Below are 25,343 nucleotides of genomic sequence, written 5' to 3' on the forward strand. Positions count from 1 at the left end.
GGTAGTGGGGGGTAGTAATTTTCTAGTCCTGTTCACCCACAGGTGCTGAAATACTTAAGGAGGGGCAGATTCAACCCGTGTTGCCTTTTCCCTCGTTACAAGGGATTGCATGCCAAAACATAAGCTTTTAAAATTGATATTCCATATGCAGTTTCTGATACCAGCTGTACCTACTGTTCTGAATTGCAAGTGATGTCGCTCTGTGGCACTTAGCTAAATTACAGTACAAACTGAGTATAGCAGGTAATGTAATTGCACTGTTTTTTTTGCACTAGAAAGAATAGAAAATCTTAAGCTACTTGCATGATTCTAAAATATTACAATCCCTTGCAGATGATGAGGATTTTTATTAGTTCACTCGGTTCAGGTAATTTGTTGCTTGTATAGTTCATCCTGTTATGATAGTATGCATCATCTGATGGCTTGGGATATACACTATTGAGCCACAAATGACTAATTTGGTTCTGGTTTAATATGCTGTTCAAAAACTATGGAGTGTGTGATTCATGCACATACGTGCAGATTGTAGCATTTCAGAGCCTGGAACATACTGTTTTGATCTTGAAATACACTTCCAATTTCAGAAAGTGTTAATGATGCTTGTTTGGAAGGGTTCAGAGCTCAGAAAATTTCTGGTAAAATCAGAACAGTGACAGAATAGTTTCTGTAGGATCAGAATGTTATTTTTCAAACTCTTGAATATTTTGAAAGGACAAAATCCAAATACTTTGGATTTAATTTGGAAATGGATCTGAATCTACTTCCAGCCTCAACATTATACCATTAACCAAGATTGACCTCTCCAACATTTCTTGGGGGTCTCTACATTCTGAAGTCCTGCATTTGTAAGAATGTTCTGCTGCCTGCGTTTGCTGTGCATGGCAAGACTTTATTTGACAATGTGGCCGTTTAATTATTTTGGCACCAAGACAAAATGGGTTGGTTTGTGATTTATTTTTTTAAACCCTAACCTCTGAAGTAAAAGACAAAAAACCTGTGGCGTATGTTTTTACGCAGTCCATGGATTTATATTAAAATGCATGAAACAAGGAAAAGGGTTGGGAAAAATGATGGAAAGCAATTGCGTAACTGAAAGATTTCTTAGTTAAAAACTCCATAATTGTCTACTCTATTACATCTCACATTAAGCTGAAAGTTTGATTATTAAGAGCACATGTTCCATTTTATTATATTGCCCCTTTTGCTTGCTGTTCTTTAACTATGCAGCTTTCTGCATTCTCTGAAACTCTGACAAGTCTCAATTTCTGCGTACCCCAAATGGTAATTACAATTTTGGTTAAAGAACAGACTGATGGGGGGTTGATGTAATAGGCCATTATGTACCATACTTACAATATTTTTAAGGTTAGCTTGCCAAAGAAAAACTACAGTATTGTACACCAAATGACTATATCTGCACATGATGGAACAATCTAAAACATTTTAGTCAATCATGCAGCTAATTTATAATTCAATATGTTGTGCAAACCCAACCAACTGGAACTACTGAATAAATTGTGGTCATAATTATGAAGCAAGCTTTGGCAAAACACATTGTGCTTTTACCAAGGAAACTATGTAGAAGTATCCATTCAGTCACTAGAAATCCCAATTCCCTCTTTATTTTTTTAACCTCAGGAAATAATGTAACTCAGCCCAACTGAGTTTAATGACCCAAGACTATATACATGTTTACAGTTGTATGAACACAGCGTGGTTTAAAGGTGCTTTTAAAACCTTAAAAGCCAACTCTGAACTTTTAAGTCCCCACAGTGAATCGAAGGATGGTTTAGCATGAAATATTTAGCCCGGTTGCAGTGCGGAAACCACTTTCGGAAATAGCAAGGCGGAAACAGCGTTTAAAACACATCTCTGCCACTGACTAAGGCACCGCCGCCGTACGCTTCGGGTGCCTTCAACAGGAAACACATTCAGGGCAACTCTGAGCCCAAAGGTGGCTTCAATTGATACCAGCGCGCAGGCGCAAAGCGCGACGCGCACGCTCAGTTAGTGCCTCGGTAGGTAGTCTTCGCCTCACCGAGCGGAGGAGCGCTTAGCTCCCCGAGGGAGAGAGGCGAAGGCGGACGCGCCATGGAGCTGCGGGCCTGGCCGGGTCCACAAACGGACAGCCGGGACGGCGGCGGGCCTTGAGGGTAAAGCGGGAGGCGTAGCCATCGCGGCTCTTTAAAGGACATGGCCACCGAGCCGCCTCGGCGTGTGGAGAACCGGGAGGCCGAGCGGTTAGAAGGACTTCCCGGCTCGGCGCCGGCGGGGGCAACGGCAGCAGCGAACGGGAAAGAGGTTGAAGCGACGATGGGGCTCCTCGACGGCTGCGTGCCGCTTTCTCACCAAGTGGCGGGGCACATGTTTGGCAAGGATAAGGGCGGTGAGTGGCGGCCGAAGGGAGGCGGAGGAGGAGGAGGAGAGGCGAAAGTTTGACCCGCGAGGCGGTGAGCCGGTCGGCAGGCGAGATAGCAGTCTGGGGGTCTCGGGATCCCCTTCGCCGGCGGTGGAATTTCCACCGGCCTGCTGCCGGGAGATCATTTTGAAATGGGGCCGGTAGGCAAGTACGGTAATTCTGGGTTTTCCGACCGGCCGCCAGCTCCTCTTTCTCCCGGGTTTCTATCCTCTCTCTCCTCCTTCACTGTTTTTGCCTATGATGCGGGTTGCAAGGTTTCATCATGGGGTTGGGGGGCGGGGAAGGACCGGGTGGATGGGGGACATAGCTGCCCCGGGGGCTGGGTGGGACCCAACCAACCAACCGGTCTTTTATGATACCTTTACGTCGCTCTTTTGTGGCCCCTAAACGGCTGAGGGCAGCCTGCATGGTGGACTTTCTTTTGTGTCCTGGATAATCTAGTCGGAGCTGTCGGGGATATGACAGGCGAAAAAAGCGCGGAAGTCAACACAGGAGTGATTTTCGTGGTTTTTCTGGTGTGGTCTTGCGGCTTGTCCCAAAAGTGCTTTTTTTTTTTTTTTTTTCAAGAGGACTTTATTGTTTTTCCTCTTTTGAAGATGTTTCACTTCTCATCCAAGAAGCTTCCTCGGCTCTGACTGGATGGTGGGGGAATGGAAGGATTTATATTCTTTTCAAACAGCTGATCATTTGCATCCTTTTAGAAATGCATTGAGGCCACTCTGAAGTTTATCTGTGTCCTCAGAGCCATCTGAGTAGTGCTAATGGTTCCTGTAGTCTGCAAATCTTTCTGGAAATCCATTAGCACTACTCTGGTGACTGAGGACACAGAAAAACCTCCCAAGTGCTTCAACAACCTTCTTAAAAGGATGCAAATGATCAGCTGTCTGCAAGGCATATAAATCCTCCCACCATCCAGTCAGAGCTGAAGAAACTTCTTAGTTGAGAAGCAAAACGTCTTCAAAGAAAATCCAGAAAGTCCAGTTGCTTCTTGAAAACACCCTCATAATAAGCTTCTATGATACATTTTATTTTAGCTCACTTTGTCAGATGCATAGTGTGGCTAAATGGATGTAGGGTTTAAGTTGGGAGGAGGGTGAAAAGGAAAAAGACAGGTTGGTTGTGTAGATACCAGCTGATTACAAATGCATTTAGTCCTCAATTTACAACCAGAATTGAGCCCAGCATTTCTTTTACTAAGCGAGACAGTTGTGTGAGTTTTGCCCTATGTTACCACGTGACTTGCTATAGTTAAGTGGATCACTGCAGTGGTTAAGTAAGTAACATTTAAGTGAATCTGGCTTCCCTGTTGACTTTGCTTGTCAGAAGGTAGCAAAAGGTGATCAAATGGCCCTTGGGATACTGCAGCCATCATAAATACGAACCAAGTGCCAAGCATCTGAATTTTGATCATGTGGCCATAGGGATGCTGCAATGGTTGTAAGTGAAAAATGGTCATAAGCCACTGTTGTAACTTTGAACAGTCACTAAACAAGCTGTTATAAATTGAGGACTACCTGTATTTGTATTCTGTATTATTAAAATCCACTGTGGGTTCAACAAATTCCACTCCATCAACCTCAACAGGTATATATAGAACAGGTAGAAGTACTTGTACTTTGTATTTGATGAATGTCTCATAATTATGAACCAGGTGCCGAGCATTGATTTCAACTTGTTCCATTCAATGAACTTCAGACTTCACCTATATACAGAGTACATCATTTCCTTGATATCATCATTAGTGCTTGTAATCTGACTCATATGTGACCTGCATCTACATAACTAGACTGTCTTCTTTCTTTCTCCAATCCCAGTTTAAATCCTTCAGTTTAGCTACTCTGTGCACTAATGAAATGAGCTAAAGCTCACAACGTGTTTTCCTTTTAATAAGCTTTATTAATTAGAAAGGGTATTCACTTTTTCTCATTTTTTTAGCATAGGCTAAGGTGACTGTTTTTCTATTCTCAGACCTACTTTACTGACAGTTTTTGCACGAATCCATTACTAACCCCACTAAATTTATCATTTACTGTAATTGTTTTAGCAAAATTTACAAGACAAGTAATTGAAAATGTAAAGATCTGAAATTCACGTAATGGCTGGCTTTGCTTCTGGCTTTTTGTCATCAGTTTGTCATGTTATTTATAATATAACATGATAGTTTATGGTAGATATATTTTCATTTTTAATATTTATTAATGGATATAATAGACTGCTATATTTTCTTTCCCAAGAAACAGCTTAATTCCTTATATGATTTCCATACTGAGTTTGCATCTTCTATGCTTGATCTAAATACCGTATTTCCCCATGTATAAGCACCCCCTTTGTATAAGCCACCCCCCCAATTTTTGGACTGTGAAGTTTTGAAAAAAATATTTTATTAGAGAAACAAGTTATGAAGAAAGAAAATTTACAAAGAAACAAAATTCGACGTCTAGATTTACAACCGGTCATGACGCAAAGCGGTGCAGGCGGCGCTAGCAATCTGCATCGGAACGAGAGTAGGAACGAAGCATTCAGGCCGATGCCTAGCGTATGCATTTCTATCGCGTACTCGCACTCGTAATCGTATCATCACTTACAATTTTTACAAAAAAGTATAGCATACTGCTGGAAAACCAGTTTATTCCTACTTTATTATTTTATGCATTTTTCACGTATAAAAAGTGTACCTGCTTTGTATATGCCACCCCCCTACTTTTTGGGCTTGAAAATTTTGGAAAAAAAGGGGTGGCTTATACATGGGGAAATACGGTAGCAGGAAATTTACTTATTTCTCTGTCTCCCACGATGATATTTTTAAAATAGCTTCAAAAAGCTACTAGTTCTTCAGGAGAAATTATCAAATTGGTTATATTGCTGGGAAATACATCTCTTGTAGGTTTCTATAAGAAGCAGAAAAATATAGGATAAGTAAAGTGTTTTATTAAAAAAAGGATCTGTATTCATGTGTTAACTGAACCATGTTGGTTTGTTTTTAACTGGGTGCTTTCTGTCTTACATAAATTTGACATAGGTGGGAGTGACCAAGAGGAAGAATGAAAACAGGGAGTGGGAAGAAGAAAATAATGAGCTGTTAAAGAGACAGTCTTAGTTTTTCACAGTCAGTGAACTTCAAAAGAGTTTATTGGAAATGTTCTCAGAAAACAACAAATGAAAGAATGCTTCCATGCCCATTTGGAAGGATTTTTAAAGCTGCAATTTTTACTTTGTCCATTTTTCCTAGCCTGCTTTTTATAGACTTACAGTATATTAGATGGAACACTATAAAGCAACAATTTAGAAAGAGCTTTAATTATCTAATAAATTGCTACCGTTTGAAATAAAAAACTTTTTATTAGCTGCAGTCTCCAGAAGAAATGTTGCTTGCTACTGTTAAGGTTAATCCTCATAGATTGGACTCAATATTTTGTCTAACAGAATATGTGTTTAAATTATCTGCTTGTAGGAAATGTGACACCACTTTTGGTTTAAGAATAAAATTTCCTTCATGTTGACCTCAATTGCTAGGATTTTTATGGTAGAAACCATATAAAAGGGGTCTACCATTGCTTTTTTATGATATGTATTTTTTTCTAGTTTAACCTACAGCTCTGTTGTTTTCTGTTGATCTCTCTCTCACACACATGTTAACCTTCTTGGCTTTTTGAAATCAGCCAAGATTGTGTGGCTTTAGGTACTATAAACCATGTGTAATAAGTTTACTTTGGGGGTACTATGAAACCCAATGTTTATAGTTTTGATTGTAGAATTAAACTATATTAGCAGCTTAGTTTTTTAAAAACTTCAAAAATAATGGTACTTGGGGATTATGATGATAGGATTGAAAATGCACAGAGAATAGATTCTTAATTCTCAGATGCCAAAATGATTGGTTGAAAACATTTCTTGGTTAGAGATGGAGCTGATGCTCTGCGTGGTTTTCTCTGCCCCATCTCCTCAAGAACTGGCAAAGGCAGAATTATCCTAGTTCTATGATAATGTTAAATTGTTGTGTATAAATCTTTTAAAATAAAGTTATGAGAAAGAATAAAGGTTAATATTTACATGTACCGCAACAATTATAAATTGAAATAATACCACAGAACACTACTGCTTTGAGATTATTGTTACATAGTTCAGTTACACTTGTATAATTTAATTTTTATTATGCTTTCTTTAGTTGTAGAGTTCAAAGAGTATTTTTAATAATAATACATATAGTAAAATAGGAGCCTTGGTTATTTTTTAACTATGGGTGTAAAAGTTGCAGATCCAATTTCAGTTAATGATTATGGTGTTTGGATTAGTGGTAGGAAAACCCGGATTTCAGTGTTGCTTTAGTGTGGAAACCAAATGGGAGGCTTTGAGACACTCAGTCTCTCTTAGTCCTAGGAAGAAGGCAGTGTAAATTGCTTTTGAAAACACTGCCAAAAAATTGCATAGACGTTTCCATATAGTCACCAGGAAGCAAGACCGACTTGAAAGCACACACATGATGCAAGATCATTGTTATTTTTTTAAAAGAAGAATATGGTTTCAGTTAGGTCTATCCATCTGCATATTATACGCAATTGTGGTAGGATCTGGCACTGAGTTGTGTAGTGAAACTGCTGAGTAACCTTGAATCACTTGTGGGGAGGAAGTGGCTGAAGGGAGATTCTCCTTAAAACTTTTTTCAATATTCATCAAGTAGCTACTTACGTAGTCTGTGCTTAAGATTCCTGGGTATAGGTGAGCAAGTAATAAAAATACCACTGATTAGTTCATTGTATTGTTTCTGGTTCCTTGTGACTGGCAAATTGTTTGCAAAAAGTAGGATTTCTAATGCCTACTGTTCACAACATTTGGGGTAGCAGAGTTCTAATCTATGAAATTTTATATGTCATAAAGGCTGGGAGTTAAAATTAGGATTACTATTTGGTTACTAAAATAAATCATGGTAATTTATTTTTGCTGTAGCCTGCTAATATGCTGTCTGTTTGACAAAACCTTGATAGTACAAGAGACAGACAAGAAAGGAAAGTGGCAGTGGGCTTGAAAATTACATTACAGAAGTAAGATTTATGGAAATGAAATATGTTTCTTGCTTGAAGTATGCTGATTAAATGGCCCTCACCTTGGATACAGTGGCCTACATCAATTCTACCAGTGTTTCAAGATTCTAATTCTGAGGCTGCCACTTAGGAAATTTCTCAGTGTGAGGCAGGAGACCAAGAGTTCCAACAGAGAAACTATGATAAAGTAGTATAGTCTACAGTAGTATTATAGATTGCTGAGAATCAAAGTGGCTCTAACTAATGGACCCATTGAGCTAGGCATAGATCCAGCTAATACAATAGGCTTTAAATATATTTTTAGATAAAGCATGCTACAGTTCAACATCACAGAATATTACAATTGACACATCTCTTGTTCACTGCTAAATTTCAATTGATGTCCAAAAATGTATGGATAGCCGTGATTTCTCATTGATTATCCAACAAATATAATTAATATTGTCTGAAATTCTAAATAAAAATACTAAGTGTTCAGTATGAGACAATGGTATGTCATAGTACCAGTGGTGGGATTCAGCCAGTTCACACCAGTTTGGGAAAACCAGTTAACTTTCTGAGCAGTTTGGTGAACTGGTTGTTGGAAGAAATCATTAGGGCAGAGAACCGGTTGTTAAATTATTTGAATCCCACCACTGCATAGTTCTATAATTCCTTATAGTTCCATAGTTCCTTATACAAAGTAAGGGGACGTTCAAGCTAATCTTAACTAATTTCTGAGCTTCTCGGATCACAAAATCACAATAATAATGGAATGTATAAAAGGCTTATAATTAGTAACTTAAGAATGTAGCTTATACTGTTTGATTTTGAGAAGTCATGAGCCATGTTACCCTAATTTAAATCATGAAATGCACAGAGACAAAGAACAAACTCAGTACTTACTTATTTAAACTTTACCTCTATTATTGAGCTCTCCACTGCAACTTTTGAATGTTTTTTTAAGGCAGCCCCATATAGAGTGTATTACATTAGTCCGAATGGTGTGTGTGTGTGTGTATGACCAAGTCTCTGTGAAATCACTGTGAATAAGGCCTTCTGATCCATAAAATGAGTACAGTTGGTACACAAGGACAATGTGTGCAGAGTCCCCTAGCCATGATTGTCATCAGTTCTTTGAACAAGAGTTCAAAGAGTTCTTTGAACAAGAGTTGTAAGTCCAGGAAAAAATTCCAAATCATTTACCAACTTGGGAAGCAGAGCCTCACCTAGAATGAAAGATGACGTATCTCTGAAATAGGGAGTGCTCAAAAAACCCACGGCTGCTCAGTCTTGCCTGGGTTGAGTTAAAGCTCTCCCTTACTCAAACCCAGAGCTTCCAGCGCTATCCTTTTTTTGGAGAAAGAATCTCAGCGACATCACTTGGTCAGTCTAGGACAGAGTTGCACAGCTGGGTATCATCAGCATATTGATGATACTTTACACTCATGTTGATGAATACCTTCACTCAGCTGTATGTAGAAGGGGAAAGGGGCCATGGACTCCATCTCCCTCCCTCCCTCCCTCCGTCCGTCCGTCCGTCCTTCAAGACTGACGAATTGGCCTTGAAAATTGGGGGCGAAAAAACCCCACTGAAGTATTGTACCTTCCATTCCCAATTCCCCCCCCCCCCAAAAAAAAAAAAAATCCAGGTTACCACACTTGAAAGTCCTGAGAAGTTAAGGAGGGCCAGGATGATTCTACTACATCCCTCTCCCTACTTATCAAAGATCATCCACAAGTGTAATCAGTGCTGTTTCACTGCTGTACCAGGTCTGGATTCAGCCTTGAGTTGATCCAGATAATTAATTTTGTCCTGGGCCTCTGGAACTTAAGCCAACCCTCTTCTCAACAACTTTCCCAAGAAGGTTGACTATAACCAATAATTTAGGTTGTAAAATTGCCATATTTTTGAGGTACTTACCATATGGATTACAGTTAATTCTGCAAGTTATATTAAGTTTCAGCAGTAACTTTGATCTGCAGTTTGTAACTAGATCTGGTGTGTGTCTTTAATTAAAGTTGAAAACAATGAGAAATAGTGCATTATTTGTTTTTATGTAGCAGAATTGCATCTTGACAATATTATCGTTCACTAATTCTCAGTAAAGTGAAACTCCAGAACTAAGGCAGTTTGTTAAAGACAAGAAAGAAATTAATTTAAAAACATGTTTTACTCAGTATGTGACAGGTTTATTTTGGCCATGAAGTGACTACTAGACTCAGAATCTTAAATGCTTCTGTCATAAATAACTGTAATGTTGAGTTTTCTCTCTCTCTCCTTGCCTTTTTCTTCTGAGTATTTTGTGTAGTCTCAGAAAACATTCACTATGCTGGAAAAAACCAATTCCTATTAAAATTCACAAGTCTGCCTTCCCTGTTTTATTTGTATCAAAGAAATAATTAGAAATTATTCTAGAGCCGATTTCTTGGGATTTTATGTTAAAAATGCTCTTCTGTGTTTGAATTTCTGTTCATTATGACATAAAACTGAAATTGTATCATAGTTTGAAAATGAGCATATCGGGCTTTTGTTTTGTTTGTCTCAGGCATATTGCAGCATCCAGATGGCACTGTCCTCAAACAATTGCAGCCACCTCCTCGAGGACCCAGAGAGCTAGACTTCTACAATAAGGTAAAGTAATTCATTTCCTAAAACAACTGGAAGCAATTGCACTTTTTTGTACAATTGAACAACCCATTTTGTGTACTATCTGTGTAAACATGTCTTGCATTTTATTTTTTTGTGCTGCTTTCCATTTTTATAAATTGTACAGTGGTTCCGAAAGCTTTAAATTTTTGGCCTTTTAACTGTTGTATGTCTCCATTCCTAATGTTCTTAATTACATTTTCCAATGCTGATTAGAATACGATCTTGACTTGGGAATTTGTATGCCATCTTGGGAGACTAAAGACTTATGTGTATCAATAAAAGTATTGCTGTTTTGAAACAACCTCTTGAAATTTTCCTCTATTACTTTTGTTGTTTACAGACTATGGCATTATTTTTTACTCCCTTCTGAGAGATCTCAAAATAATACAAAAATCAGCCATAGAACTATTCATAAAGACAATAATAATTAAATCAAAACTAATTTAATATAGAAACAAGTCATTTATCATCAGTAAAATTGTCTTTAGTCTAGTGCTTCTATTTAGAAAGCATAGATAAGCCTTCTTTATTTAGACAAGTATTTGTATAGGCTTAACAAGACTTTATTTTAATCACACATATAAATTATAGTTATAATTTCTGTGTAAGTCAGAGTTGAACCAATATGTGACATTTAAAAATCATCAAATGTAACTGTTAAAAACTATTTACAGAATCTGTTACGTATTCTAGAGAATGTTTAGATTGAAAACCTACATTCTGGAAAGAAAAAAAATCAATGATATGAATGATGAATCACATTTCAAAAAATTAAACATTGTCAGAAGTATTCATGGCTGTCTCATATGTTTACATAGCAGCTATTCACCCTGATAATTTAATTATAATTTTGTTGTTGGAGTGATTTATATTGTTCATATCCTTTTATAATAAAATTTAAAAAGTTTTGTTTACTTGACTTGACTTTATTGTCAATGCATACAACAAAATTAAATTAAAAGGTATACTTAGACATTTAAATGTAAGTTAAAGGTGATACTGTGGTAGAAGCTAGTTTAATTTTAGTTAAATTTTCATGTTCACCTATTACCCCAAAATCATAAAATCAGAGAGACTTTAAGCAACTGTCCTTAAAGTTGTTCGACCCCCTCTTCCATCCCAGACTAATATTTAAAACATTAAAAAACGGTTTTTTAGAAAAAAGAATGTAAAATCTTTGCTGAGTTGGAGAGAATACATAATGTGTCTCCCACTGGAATTACCGAACAGTAGTATGAACTTAGAAAGAACTGTAAACAGTTAATTACTATAGACGTTCTCGAACAGCTTGCTCTGAAACATTCAGTTCCCTTTTCAAACCAGTTCATGATTCAATTCCCTTTATAAACCAAAATCAGTCTGCAACTGACCCATTTAGCATGATTTTTATACAACAAAGTTTATTTTCTAGGCATGCTGATTAGAATCTGCAGTTTCCGTAGTAAAATAATTTGATTCTCAATTTACTTCTGCAGATTGAGAGTTTGGAGAGGAAATTATTTTGAAGTGAATAAAATTATGTTATAAGATGTCTGAAACTTTATTAGTGTTCTAAAATTAATTTGCTAACAAACTTCATCTCTATCTTAATTTATATAAGAGCTTAATTTATATAATTTATATTTTATAAATAAGCCAATCTATATTCTGTCAACTTTTTTGTCATCTGATTAGTTACTATCAAAAGAACTGAAAACAAGTTTTGTTCAATACTTCTCAGATAGCTTTCTAAAGGTGTATGGTTATTGCAATAGAATCTAATGTTTAGACATTTATACAAATAAAAATGTTTAAAGGTTTGACTAAACATTTTCCTCATTTTTGTCACATTTAATACTTAGTGGGTCCCCATACTTTATTTGTCCAGACGTTTGTATGGAGTCTATAAAGCTATTTAAACTGCTTTGGTTAAATATATTTCAGAAATCCCTCAGGGAATGGTTCTCAACCTGTGGTCCGCTAACCCCTGGGGGCTACAATGTCATCACAGGGAGCCATGAAGACTTGAAGAAATGTTATGATTTAAATATTAAGTCTTGGTGTCAAAACATATTTAAAGTGGATCTGTGGTGAAGAAAAGGTTGAGAACCACTGCCCTAGGGAGTTGGGTGCTTTAGACCGTGACAAAAACTATGATTTTTAAAAAAATAATAAATATAAAATATGTTTTTTTGATAGGAATAGATAGGTTAGCAATTCATTGATTGTCTGTAGCTGTATTGTTCATATTGGAGGTACCCTTCATTTTTACTCATATAAATTTGGTACTTATATAAGGTAAAGTTTAAATTTCCAAAGTTGCTATCATAGCAGAGAAATAGATAATTTATTACTGGATCCAATGCATTTCACTAACATTTCTTTTATTTCAGGTATTTGCTGATGGATGTGAAGACTCTGTGTTTCTTGAATTACAAAAATACTTGCCAAAATATTATGGAACCTGGTCATTGCCTACTGCACCAAATGGTACTATTGCTATATTCGGTGTGCTAGGCATGAATTTGATGGGAATTTCTCTGGAGGGTTTTCTAAGAATATCATACATTAAATTCTATCATACAGAACTTCATGAAAAGAGTATTTTAGAGCTGATGTACTTAAGTCCATTTCTGGTCACCATGGGTCAAAAAAGATGTCAAAGCCCTAGAAAGAGTGCAGAGAAGAAGAACAAAGTTGATAAGGGGTCTGGACCCTAAATCATATGATGAACGGCTAAAGGAACTAGTTACGTTTAGCTAATGAAGAGAGAAGGCTCAGGGGAGCCATGATAGCAGTCTTTCAATACTTGAAGGACTGCCATAAGGAAGAGGGTGTTGATTTATTCTCCATAGCACCTGAAGGCAGGACAAGAGGAAAAGGGGGAAGCTTGTCAGAGGGAGATGCACCCTGGAAATAAAGAGTAATTTCCTGGCAGTGAGAAAATTTATCAATGGAACAGCTTGCCTCCCTGAGTTGTGGATTCTCCATTACTGAAGAATTTCAAGAAAAGATTGGACAACCATTTGACTGGAATGGTATAAGGACTCTGCCCCCTTAAGCAGCTGGTTAGATTAGAAGGCCTCCAAGGACCATGTGATTCTGTGAGGGAAAGATCGTGTAAATAAATCCCAGGCTCATGAATCATAAGTGTTCTCGATTTCTCACCATGATTGTAAAACCAGAAGCCCTGTCCACCTTGCTCAGAAGAGAATTTCTGTTAGAAAATAATTTATATTGTTTCTCTAAATATTTTAATCATTTTTAAATATATCTGCAGTGCTATTAGATGTGATTAATGTTAAGCAAGATTTGAAATTAGTTGGAAATCTTGGTTAAGAGGAACTATGGCTAGAGATAACTATGGCGAAAATCAGTAGAGAAAAGGAGTATGATTGACAGTTAATATTAACAGTTTTCATTCATGAACTGAAGAAATAATGGGCTTTTGGCCTCCCTTTCCAAGATATTGAATTATAACCTGGTATGATAGATGTTTGTATATCAAATTTTTTTAGATACTGACAAAGCTGAAGTATCCTTAATTGTTTACAGATTTGTACCTGAAACTGGAAGACGTGACACACAGGTTTAAGAAACCATGTATCATGGACGTAAAAATAGGCCAGAAAAGCTATGATCCATATGCTTCAGAAGAGAAGATAAAGCAACAAATCGGCAAATATCCACTAATGGAAGAGATTGGGTTTTTGGTGCTTGGCATGAGGGTAAGCTGTCTCCTGGATATTGATTAAAGGGTGCTCTTGAAGAGATGTGTGCAACATAAGCTCGCTCCAGATTATTTTCTTTTTTCTTGTGAAGAGAATGAAGGATCGGTTTGGAGTTCATATATTTTTCTTACATACATAACGGCTTGTATACAGCAGGAAACATTTCCTGTTTTCATCATTACACATTATCCTCAAGTTAGGACCAAAAGTTTAACAACTGAAGTTATGACAGCCTTGTAAAGAATGTTTTACGGCCTGTAAAGATTTCTGGCTATCGTAAAACATCACATTGCCCTTTCTAGTCACGTGATTGTGATCTCGCTCTTGACAACCTGATTGTTGCACTCATGAGCAGTTACCAAGCATCCTACAATCCTGTTATTGCCGTTTACAATTTTCTCTGCTGGCTTCCCCAGAAAGTTAATGGGAAAGGCGGCAGAGGAAGTTGCAAGCTGCTGCCACCTGTGGTGGAACTGAAATTTGTCCCCGCCCCCCGCGTGCAGGCAGGTGTATTCCTCCTTCCTGCCAGAGGAGTTAATCTCCCCTCTGTATGTGGTAGAGAACTGCTTCGGCAACTGCAGGAATAGAGCTGGGATCTTTGAAGCCTGAGATTGATTTCTGCAACCCATGAAGGAGTTTCCCATTGCTCACGGAAAGCAGAAAACTTCTCTGAAGGACTGCAGGGACGGAGCGCTGATCCCACAGATCCCAACTCCATTTCTGCAACCAACCAGAGTAGTTCCCTTCCATGGTCCATTCCACTGGCAGGATGGAGAAACAAAGCTCCAAACCCAAAGATTCTAGCTCCGTTCTGCAGCCATTTATACTGTAGGTTCTTTGTGGTTCCCTTTTAATTATTTGAGTGGAATGCTGTATAAATACTACTGTGTGAGCCAGAGAATAAACTAGATTGTTTGTTTCTCCACTGTGGAAGAATATGTTTGTCCCTGCTGAAGTCTAGCATAGACTTTACATGATTAAAATCTGTAGGTTCCCTTACATTATAGACACAGGACATACTTTGTGAGAGATTTATATTTGTTATCATTTCATGTACCTCCAAGGTGTTTATACCGACAACAATATTGTTAGTTAAAAGGCTTTGGCAAGTTACTTACAGCTTTATTGTAGAAATATGTTTTGGAATTTTTAAAAATTATTACATCAAATCTATGGCTGGACAAGAAAAAATGAATTCTCCATATCCTCCTTTAAAAAAAAAAAAACCCTTGACTTTCAACATTGAAATGATAAATTTGTGACTCCACTTAGCAAAAACGGAGTGTTACTTTATGTATTTAGTTCTTACACATCGGCTTATACAAGTAAAACTTGTTTAGATACCACAATTGTGACCAGCAACTCAGTCATTAAGTAAAGTGATCGCTAACTAAAACCACAAATATGCTTGTGACCCTATAGTACTTCAATTTTCCTTTGCTTTACAGATTTAAATGTGAAGACTGGATGTAAGCTTTTTCATCACTGTTGTAACTGTGAATGGTCATTAAACAAGGAGTATTTGTATATGACACTTATAAAGTTTATATATATATATAGTTATAGTTATAGAGAAACCTTTTATAGAAACTATTGAATACAGTTTTATATGCATGTACAGATACACAACAAGTCCTTAAATATATAATCTTGTAATGGTCGTGCTATTTATTTAAATGTATTTTGCTGTTTAGTTAATTACAAAAATGCATTTTATAAAAGCACAGTTTAAGCAGAAAATTTCTAGATTTTGTTTCTAGATATTTTCTAGATTTTTTTTTAAAAAAATACTATTGTATATGTTATATACATTTCTATTCATATTGTCCTCTGAAACAAATTTTGTTTTGTTATAATTTTTAGTTAATTTAGATTCCCAATAAAACATAAAGCTATCAATGTTCATAGGGCAACTGATTTGAAGGAATATATCTGACAATTCTTCAATATTGTACACAAAATATTTCATTTGCATTCATTTGTTTCTTTCTTAGATTCTTCTGTAAATAAAGTATTAGATATTTTTTCAAAAAATACCCTAATTCATGTGTTTTACAAAGATCTAACTAGATCTAACTAGGTCTAACTCGTCTAATTCTTTCAGACTTCTGTGGTCTGAAGCAAAATGTTTTAATGTAAATGTAACATTTCACTAGAATTAAAATGGAAAAAAGAGCTCAAGAAATGACTCAGACTTTTCTCCTTTCTTTTTTAAAGGTTTATCATGCACCTACTGGCAGCTATGAGACACAGAACCAGCACTACGGAAGAGGATTAACAAAGGAAACTATAAAAGATGGTAATTTTTGTATAAAAGCTCTGTATTACATATATAGTCTTTTAAAAAGGAACAGCCGGGTTAGAATTTGTGTTATGGGCTCTGAACCATGTGTGCTTGGTAATTAAGAAAGTAGTCATCAATAGAAAAAAACATGGAGTTTAACAGAATGCCAAATGAGACAAAGAAGTAGCGTTTTTTTTAAAGTTGGTGCTATTGTAAAATAGATAGTATTCTTTATTGGCCAAGTGTGATTGGACACATAAGGAATTTGTCTTGGAGACTTGAAGATATATTTGGAGACATTTTCCAGTAGTATTTATAGAAGGGATAAATCAGTTTTATGCACAAATCTCTTACTACGAACGAGTGAAAGGACTGAGCATTAATACTGTGCTTTATATTGAGAAAAGTGTGGTATAACACTAAAGGTGCTGGGGTAGGATTGGAGAGGCCTATGCTCTAGTCACCCATTAGGCATAGAAGTTATAGTTTGGGTGACTTTGACCCAATCACTTATTCTTAGGACAAGAGTTGCAAAACATCTATATACCAAATCGGTATTGGATTAGCATGAGGCTACAGAACCTTCAGTGAACTGGGGGCGGGGATGCCGTTCCAGAAGGCAGATGCTGTAGCAGAGAAAGCATGCTTCTTGGATCCCACTAGATGACCTTGCTTGATAGAAGGTGGCCAGAATGCCTCCATTCTGCCTGATCTCGCCAATCTTTTAGCTATATTTTGTAAAAAAATATATGGACCGCCAGTATATAATGAATCTTGCAGATTGCCCGTCATTTATTGTTGTTCTAGTTGATGGCAGTGAGATAAAAGTTTTTGAAATCTTTAAAATCAGCTGCTCTCTTGCAGTGCTGTAACCTGAAATAATTAGAGCTTGCCTTGTAATAGATAGAGATTCTGTTTAAACAAAGAACACTCAGAACAAATTACTATGTCATATGTTTATTGAACTCATTGAACCGATGTTCGCTAAATAAAAATGTGAAGTCCTTTAAGATTATGAACTTTTAAACAAAAGTTGAATCAAGTATTCCAATCGATAGATGATAATTAGAAGTGAATTTGAAGGCTTTCTTGCTCCAACACTGGGTTATGAAAGCAAACCATAACCTACGGTAATTGAAAGAGATCTCTGCCAAACTCAGGAAAGGGGTTGTTGATAATTAGCAGACTGGAAAGAGCGACCACTCACTGCACAAAATTTGGCTACCCTCAATTTCTAGTCAGATCGACAGTATATCAATTGAGAAGTATAATACCATTTTTACTCTGCCAGGAAATGGTTGTCCAACAAAAATCATCCCAAGAACGAGGTCTACAATAATTTGCATTATAAGGAAGACACACAAAATGGGTAGTATGCATGAGAAGATCTGATGATAGAACCGTCTCTTCTCCAGAAAACATTGCTGTTCATTTCAGGTTTTCTGAAGACCCCCTGAATGCCCTCAGAAGCTGCACTATAGGCAGATAAAATGTAGGGAAATTTATATTTGGAGAAAAAACTTTGAATTCCAATAAATAATTTCATCCTTTAGACAGTCACTCATACTCTAGTTATCTGAATAATTGTGCAATGAACCTTATGTAGGACTGTTTTCAAGTGGCTTTTAGACTACTTGGAAGCTTCAGCTGACCCAGAACACAGCAGTGCAGGCAATGTGCGGCATACCTTGGTATTCTTATGTGACACCTCTGTGAGCTGCACTGGTTTCCTCTCTGCTTCCGGATATGATTCAAGGTTCTGTTTACTTCCTATAAAGCCCTACATGACAGGGCTAGCTTACCTGAGGGACTGCCTATCTCCCGTGGTTTCTACCTATCTTCTACATGTCAAGAGGTGGATCTTTTCAATAATCAGTGTCATCTATTGGGGCTCCAGAAAGGTATCTTCTCTATCGCAACATTTATCCTTTGGATTGAATTTTCCCTGAAATTTGCATGGCTTCCACCATACTGATGTTTATGCCAATAAATTAAAGTTGTCCCGTAAGGAGGAATGAGGACCAAATATCTTTAAACCATTGTGGGAGGTTGATGAATACATACAAGAAACATTTTGCAATCATTACTGCTAAAGGAACAGCCATAAATTGCTCAGTCTAAAGCTTCGCACACATTTTTCAAGCAATGAGAGTGAACATTGGTTCAATCTATTCAGAAGGAATATATAATAATATTTACCCCAAATTTTGTTTATTTACTAAAATTAAAACTCAGATCACCTTCCAGGACACAAAGCTACAAAGTTGTAGGTAAGTCTAAGGAGTTCAGTAATTCCTTTGACCATTGTATAAAATTGAGTTGTAGAACCAGAAGTATATATAGTACCACGTACTTGGTAATTGTATGAACTTCTCATTATTTCAAGCCTGTCATTTATTATTTCACCATAGATTTCTGCAACTAAGTTTGAACATTAAACATGCAAATTTAGGGCAATAATCAGTGGTGTGATTCAGCCCGTTTGCACTGGTTCATGCAGACAGGTTGATAAATTACTCATCCATTGTTATCAAAGTGGATCCTTTGCGCTTTAATGGAGAAATGGGCAACGGAGAGGCTGGTGCGAGGGAAGGAGAAGGCTGTTTTCCCTCTTCTCCTTGCTCCTCCTTCCCTCTCTCCATTGCCCGTTCCCCCATTGCAGCACAGCATCCAGAATCCACTTTGATAGCTGGTGGGATGTGTGTAATTTAATAACCAGTTCGCCCAGGATCAGGTTGGCTGCCGTGGGAGTCTTATCCCACATGTGCAGCGGAGATAGAGGATGGGGATGGGCCACGCCTCCCATGACAGCCAACCTGACCCTGGGTGAACCGGTTGTTAAATTATTTGAATCCCATCACTGGCAGTAATCCATATTGCTGAACTTTATAGTGCCAGTTTAATCCTGAATTCTGTTAGATTAAGATATTTGTCCGCTAATTTGTTTGTTTGTCTTGTAGGTGTGGCTCGATTTTTCTATAATGGATTCACCCTGAGAAAAGATGCAATAGCAGTTAGTATTGAAAAGATTAAAGAAATCTTGCACTGGTTTGAAAACCAGAAGCAGCTTAACTTTTATGCAAGTTCTTTACTATTTGTCTACGATGGTTGGTCTCCTTGGTTAAATGATGGCTGTCTGGTTGAGAAGAACAAAGTAGCCGAGGACCAAGTGCCAAGTGATAGTATAGATAACACGTTGGAATGCAACAACAATATTCATATCATCAATGCCTCAGAAATGGGGGAGGTAGAGACTTCAGATGGCAAAGATTTTTCTAAAACGTATACTTTTCACAACAGGCACCAGAATCAGTTTTTGTTAAGGGACCATCTATGGAAGCGCAGTTCTTGCTTTTCACAAAAACATTTGAACGGAAATGTTATACCTCAGCTGGAAAAAGTTTTCAGCCAAATGCCCACGTCTCTTCCAGGAAATGGAGAAGTTGAAGTCCGGATGATAGATTTTGCTCATGTATTCCCTAGCGATGTGCGAGATGAGGGCTACATCTATGGGCTGAAAAACTTAATTACTGTCCTTCAGAATATTTTAGATACTTAAATTTTTGCAGTGATTTTTACTGAGGGCCAAATATAATGAAAAGCAACAACATTTCTGCACTTGTGATCCTTGGTTTATATTATTCTACATTTTCTTGTCTTTATACTTTTGGTAGAATTACCAGGTATTTTATAATGTTACTCAGGAAAATTATTCTGTAATTAGTAAAAGAAAAAGCTAATGAGACTTAGCTGGTAGTAATAGGAATTACATTTAACAGACAAAGCCTATCTGATATTGGATATATCTTGCGTTGGTTGAAATGACTGAGTTGTTTTACATTCTTACATATTTTAATTGAAAACCCGTCATGCAGCCATAATGTTGAGCCATATCTCTCATGGAATACTAGAAAATCATTAGAGAATACTAAAATCAGAATTTAATAGACCATTTAGGATGAGGGGGTACCCATTAAATCTAAATTTATATCACTTTTGTAAATTTACATTGTTTGCATAATTACATATTTGACAAATGACATTAGTAGTAAAATAATTTAACAGAAAAATCTTTCATTTGACCAAAAAAACCCAAAACCCTGCATGGGAGTCTGAACAGAAAGTTAAACCATTATTTCAAAAGTCCATCAAACTGAGGTCCATTAAACTAAGAGTTTACTGTATTATTCTTGAGTATTTGATATATTTTTAAAACTGGAGCTTATAATATTTTTAAGGAATACATATTTAAAATCTATTCTAGTTTAACATATTTTTTAAATGAGAGATAATCATGTTCTGCATTATTAAACTTAGGTAAAGGTGTTAATCTTTTCATGGCCGAATATTCTTATAAATGTAACACTTCCCCTTTAAATTTATGAAAAAGAAATGAGCCATATAAAGAAAAGCTTGCATTTTGGAGGTTCTATTAGAAAATGAATAATCAAAAGTAGTTTTAGTTATTGGAAAGGGGGTGCAAAATTTAGTCTAATGTCCGAAGCTACTTTTTAAATAAATTGGTACTCATTGTGCAGGTTTGGATTTGCAAATGGAATGATTGGATTTGCTTTGCAGAAGAAAGATGAATATTGTAAAAAGCTTTTTTTGGAGGAAAGGATAACAAAATAGTGATTTTCATTTAACTCTTTTCCCTATTTCATTCCTAAACAATATGGGAAGTGATGCTGGGGATTGTAGAGAAAAGGAGGAATTCATAAAAACTGTCCTTACATTTATTTCCTTCAGTTCAATAGAACTTTGTGCTGATATGAATTCAATTTTAAACTGGTGCATGGTAGATGGTAAATAGCAGTAGTTTAAATTTTACATTTATATTTTATATTCCAAATGTGTTATATAAATCTTTATTAAGTAGTTTTGTTATAGGTTATAAAGGAAGCCTTAATAATACCAGATATTCAAAGTTAATATTAATTTAAGAGTGATCACAAGAATTTGGTCTTCTGACAGTAATTTAAGCCATATTGTTGAAAAACAATTGCTATGCGAAATTGTCCCAATCAGTTTCCTTGATCATTGGTAGCTTATTCTGTTGTAGTTTCTCATTAACGGTTATCAGTTAATTTGGCTACATATGTATACCTGGTGCAAACTGGGAATGTTTCCTTGTAGGCCAGTAAGAATACATAATTTTACATCTTTCAGGCAATGACTTCTGTGTTTCATAGTATTTGTAGTGCAATTATTCTTTTGCTAATAGTTTAAGGTTCTGGAATAGTGAGCACTCAACATCTAATTTTCAAGTTTTGTAATTGAGTCTTTACAATATATTTAATGTCAATATGTTTTCTTTTGGAAAGTAAACTGTAAATTGGAAGCTAGGGAGAGTTGGTTACAGTTACCCAAGTAACCTCTCATTTTTTATCTAATGAAAAACATATTCCAGTTATTTTTATTGTCTGCCAGTGTTTAAACAATGTTGTGAAATAAACATTTTGCAATTTTCATATGTGAACAAATCAAAAACCTTATCTAGAATAGTTTGGTTTCCTAGACCTTACTGGTTTAATTCCATCACTTGCATTTGCTGTTTTTAAGAAACCTTGTAGTGTGATGTTCCTGGAATATATAAATGTAAAACTAATCTTTATATTTCATTTTCTGTCCTAATCCTCCATTTTATTCCATATTTACAACTCTGTCTATAGAGGATACAGATGGAATCCTTTGTAGTCACATTAAGGTGGAGTTCTCAGTTTTCTCCATTTAACTGCTTGCTTCTAATTGAAGTTAATTTGACAGCCTGCATGTCAAGAGTCTGTAAAATAACAATTATTTTGAGCTTCAGATTTAAGTCTGTAGATAGAGCAATGAGTATTTTAGTATCTGATCTAAACTATGTTCAAATTAAATTACATTTTTTGGAAGGAAGATTTCTAACCTCCTTAGGAATAGATATAAATAACAACTAATGATAAACTACTTTGTAGCTCTCCAAACCCCTGACTTTGACAAGTTTGTCCTTACCACTAAGGCAGAATCTTAAATATTGCTTCGAATGAGATTATGAAGATGCTTCCTTACAATATATGAAAAATTATGTACAAACTAATATAAGAATTTTAATTGTATTTTTTTTTTATAGCCAAACAGTTTCATCCTTGGTATTTTGGATATTTTGCTTCTTGTTGCATAGATCTATTTAAAACTATGGTGTTATGAAATGTTAAAACTATTTTATCTAACTAATTTTACAGAATTATGCAGTTGTGTATAATCATGTTTCACATGAAAGGCATATATTGAGATGGGAATTATTTTTGTTGTACCGGAAAACCGAGCTTTCTGCTTATGTTACCATCCCATAATAGATGGATTACATTTTAGGAAGGGACTATTTTCTGTTAATGTGCACCTAATACAAAACTTGGTAGATTATAGCCTTGACTCCATGCATATCTGAAAGTAAGTCCTCTGAAATATGCAGTAGTCATTATAATATTTAAGCCCCTGTCTGAAATAGTAGAATTAAAGTTTATATAAAAATATGTGATCTTTATCAGAGTGGAAAGTACTGCCCAAGTTTTGAGAGAGAGAAAAAGACATCAGATACTAGTTTAGAAAGCGAAAAGGGCACAACCACTAAGTCTTTCATGTAAACCATTTTCGAGTGGTTTATATTACCCTTTTAAAGGACTGCCGCTAGTATAAATAGTCATTCCTTTTTATCCAAATTATTTTTAAATTAACATTATTTGCAATAATATCCCCTACTGAGTGCCTTCTGCTTCATGTTTGGTACCATTTAAATGACATTATACAACATCCAGGGTGACAGAATGGAATGCTTTAATTAAAAGCTTGAATATCGTAATACCCCAACAATAGTTAGGGAACACTTATAATATTTTATATTTATCCTAAAACCATTACTGCTGGTAAAAATTCTGTTTCTTTGATTATGAATTGTGTTTACAAACCCACAAATTAACCACATATTCAGGAACTAAAACTCTTCATCCTGCCAGTTGTAGGGCTCAGGGGAGGTTGCATGGGACTCTGTTTACAGTACCATCAGAGGCAGTGACATCTGTAGCCATAGCAATTTGGGAGTAGCACATCTGACAGAAGGGAAACTTGGATGTGGAACTGACATATTTCCCCATCCTTAGTTGGATCTCTCTCATACCTGCCGAGGATACTTCAAAACCAGAAACTTAATACACAATCATATGGAACCCCACAGCTGGTTGATGCTCAATTAGATTGAGTTGATTTAGAATTTTTGGTGAGAGGGATTTCCATCCTTGTGACTATGAATAGGCCTTTAGATTTATGAACCTAGCTGATGAATATGAACCTCCACATCATGCCTGGTGAACAGTTTGAACGTAAACAAGTTTGTAGATTAAGCAGGATTGTTTTATAATTCACACTGAATTGAATACATTTTTCTCTCTCCTTGAAGTGTAATTCTTACAAATCATCTCCCTCGAGAAGCTTTATATCATTTTTTTTTCTTGTTTCTGTACTAACATTTTTTACTGGCAAATCATTGCATTCAGTTGTAGAATGATGGGCCATTCAACTGTGAAATATTACTCCATTAACATATCTACAAGCTACATACTGCACACTTATAATTGTGACTTATGATTCACTGAAAAGTTTATGCACATTTAAAACTTCCATACTATGAATAGTCATATTAATCCTGCCTTTTTTTTTAATATAAATTAATTTATTTGTCCTTACTTTTGTAGGAATGGCTTCTTTGTATTTAAAATTGTTCATTATGTTAAATCTTGATATATAAGTTAGCAACAGGAAAGAGAAAGCAACAGTGATATTGGGAACAAATATATTTTTTACACATTGTTAAAGTGGTATGCTTTTGAAACATAATATGTATTGGCACTGGATAGAAAATCCTGGCTGAACTGACATTGAATTAAAACATCCAAATATGATGATATTGCACATCTTACCATGAATGATATAAGTAACATAAGCACTTTAATATTGTGGGAACTGTACTGGAAAATACATGGAAACACATGAAATTGCACCTATAGCTACTGTATATTAATTTTCAGTTTGTGATGGGTGGGTGAAAGGGAGAACTTTACTACTTTAAGTGTATTGTATCTGAATGAATGTATTTAGTCTGATCTCATTTATTTCTTATTCAAGAAGCTTGGATTGTGTTGTGTGTTATTCTTTAATGGGGTGTTTGTATTATAAATAATAATTTAGGTGGGGGATATTACAGAATTACAGAGATATGTTGGTTACTTTATAGTTTAAAAAAGCCCTATTATGCTATATAAAGCAATCATTTTGTAATTTATGCGATATTTAGGTAATTCTAACAGCTGTATATTTGGCTGACTATTAAAATTTCTTTAATTTAACTTGACATCTTCTTTGTTTTATATGATACTTTTAAAATGAGAAAGCATCTTCTTACCCTTTCAAGATACAAAAAATAGAAATACTATCAAGCCTTTCATGACTTCCTTATCAAATATCAGTATCCTTGATGATAGAATAAATGAGGTCAGATGGAATTCCTGAGAATTTAGATGAAAGTTGAAGAGGGTGTAAAGAACATATAGCAAAAGGATAGATGGTGAAAGGGGAGGATGAGCAAAGGTAAGGTGGCTTCTTCTTGTGGAGCTCAATTCTGTTGTGTCAGGACCCACAACTATTGGAAACTCAAATGTCTGACACAATTTGTTTTTATTGCAGGAAACAGGGACATTGGACATCCAATTGCTCAGAGGAAAAAAATACAGTATTCAGTTCAGCTCGTTATACATTTAGACCCTCAAAATCTAAGATGTCAAATTCCCAAAACATTAATATGTCAACTTAGCCTTTTGAATCTGAAAGGCTACAGGAAAACACTACTTTTTATTAGGAAAGAGGGGGGTCCAATTCTACTAGCAAGGAAGACACTTTTATATCTACTGATTAGTGTGGTCCCTTTGTATGTGCATTAATACCCACCAGAAAACTTTTAAAAAAATTCTCTGTTTTGTAAGTCTCTTCCTTTCCTGATCTTTCAACCTTGGAGAGATCAATACAAGGGGTGGCAGGTTTCTTAATCTCCTTTCTATATCTGTTATATTAGGATAACTAATGAACATGCTTTCTTACTATTTTCTGATTACTTACTGAATTTATTAGGAAAGGATCTATTGCGTAAATTGGATGCTAACATTTTGCAATTAAGGATGGCATAGGAGATCAACCAAGAAGCCAACTAGAATATCTCTGATCTAGACCCCCT

At 35.9% G+C, this 25,343-nt stretch overlaps 1 protein-coding gene across 1 annotated transcript; it reads left to right on the plus strand.

Annotated features, from left to right (window-relative positions):
- The first annotated feature begins 1,990 nt into the window (after positions 1-1,990).
- IPMK (inositol polyphosphate multikinase) lies at positions 1,991-24,462 on the plus strand. The gene is made up of 6 exons (XM_026713470.2): positions 1,991-2,386; positions 9,987-10,072; positions 12,463-12,559; positions 13,625-13,797; positions 16,018-16,099; positions 19,045-24,462. The coding sequence occupies exons 1-6, from the start codon at positions 2,194-2,196 to the stop codon at positions 19,641-19,643; spliced, it is 1,230 nt and encodes a 409-aa protein (XP_026569255.1). The 5' UTR covers positions 1,991-2,193; the 3' UTR covers positions 19,644-24,462.
- Positions 24,463-25,343: the final 881 nt, after the last annotated feature.

The sequence above is a fragment of the Pseudonaja textilis genome, chromosome 4, assembly GCF_049901715.1.
Source record: "Pseudonaja textilis isolate UNSWEBS1 chromosome 4, rPseTex1.2, whole genome shotgun sequence".
Lineage (NCBI taxonomy): Eukaryota > Metazoa > Chordata > Lepidosauria > Squamata > Elapidae > Pseudonaja > Pseudonaja textilis.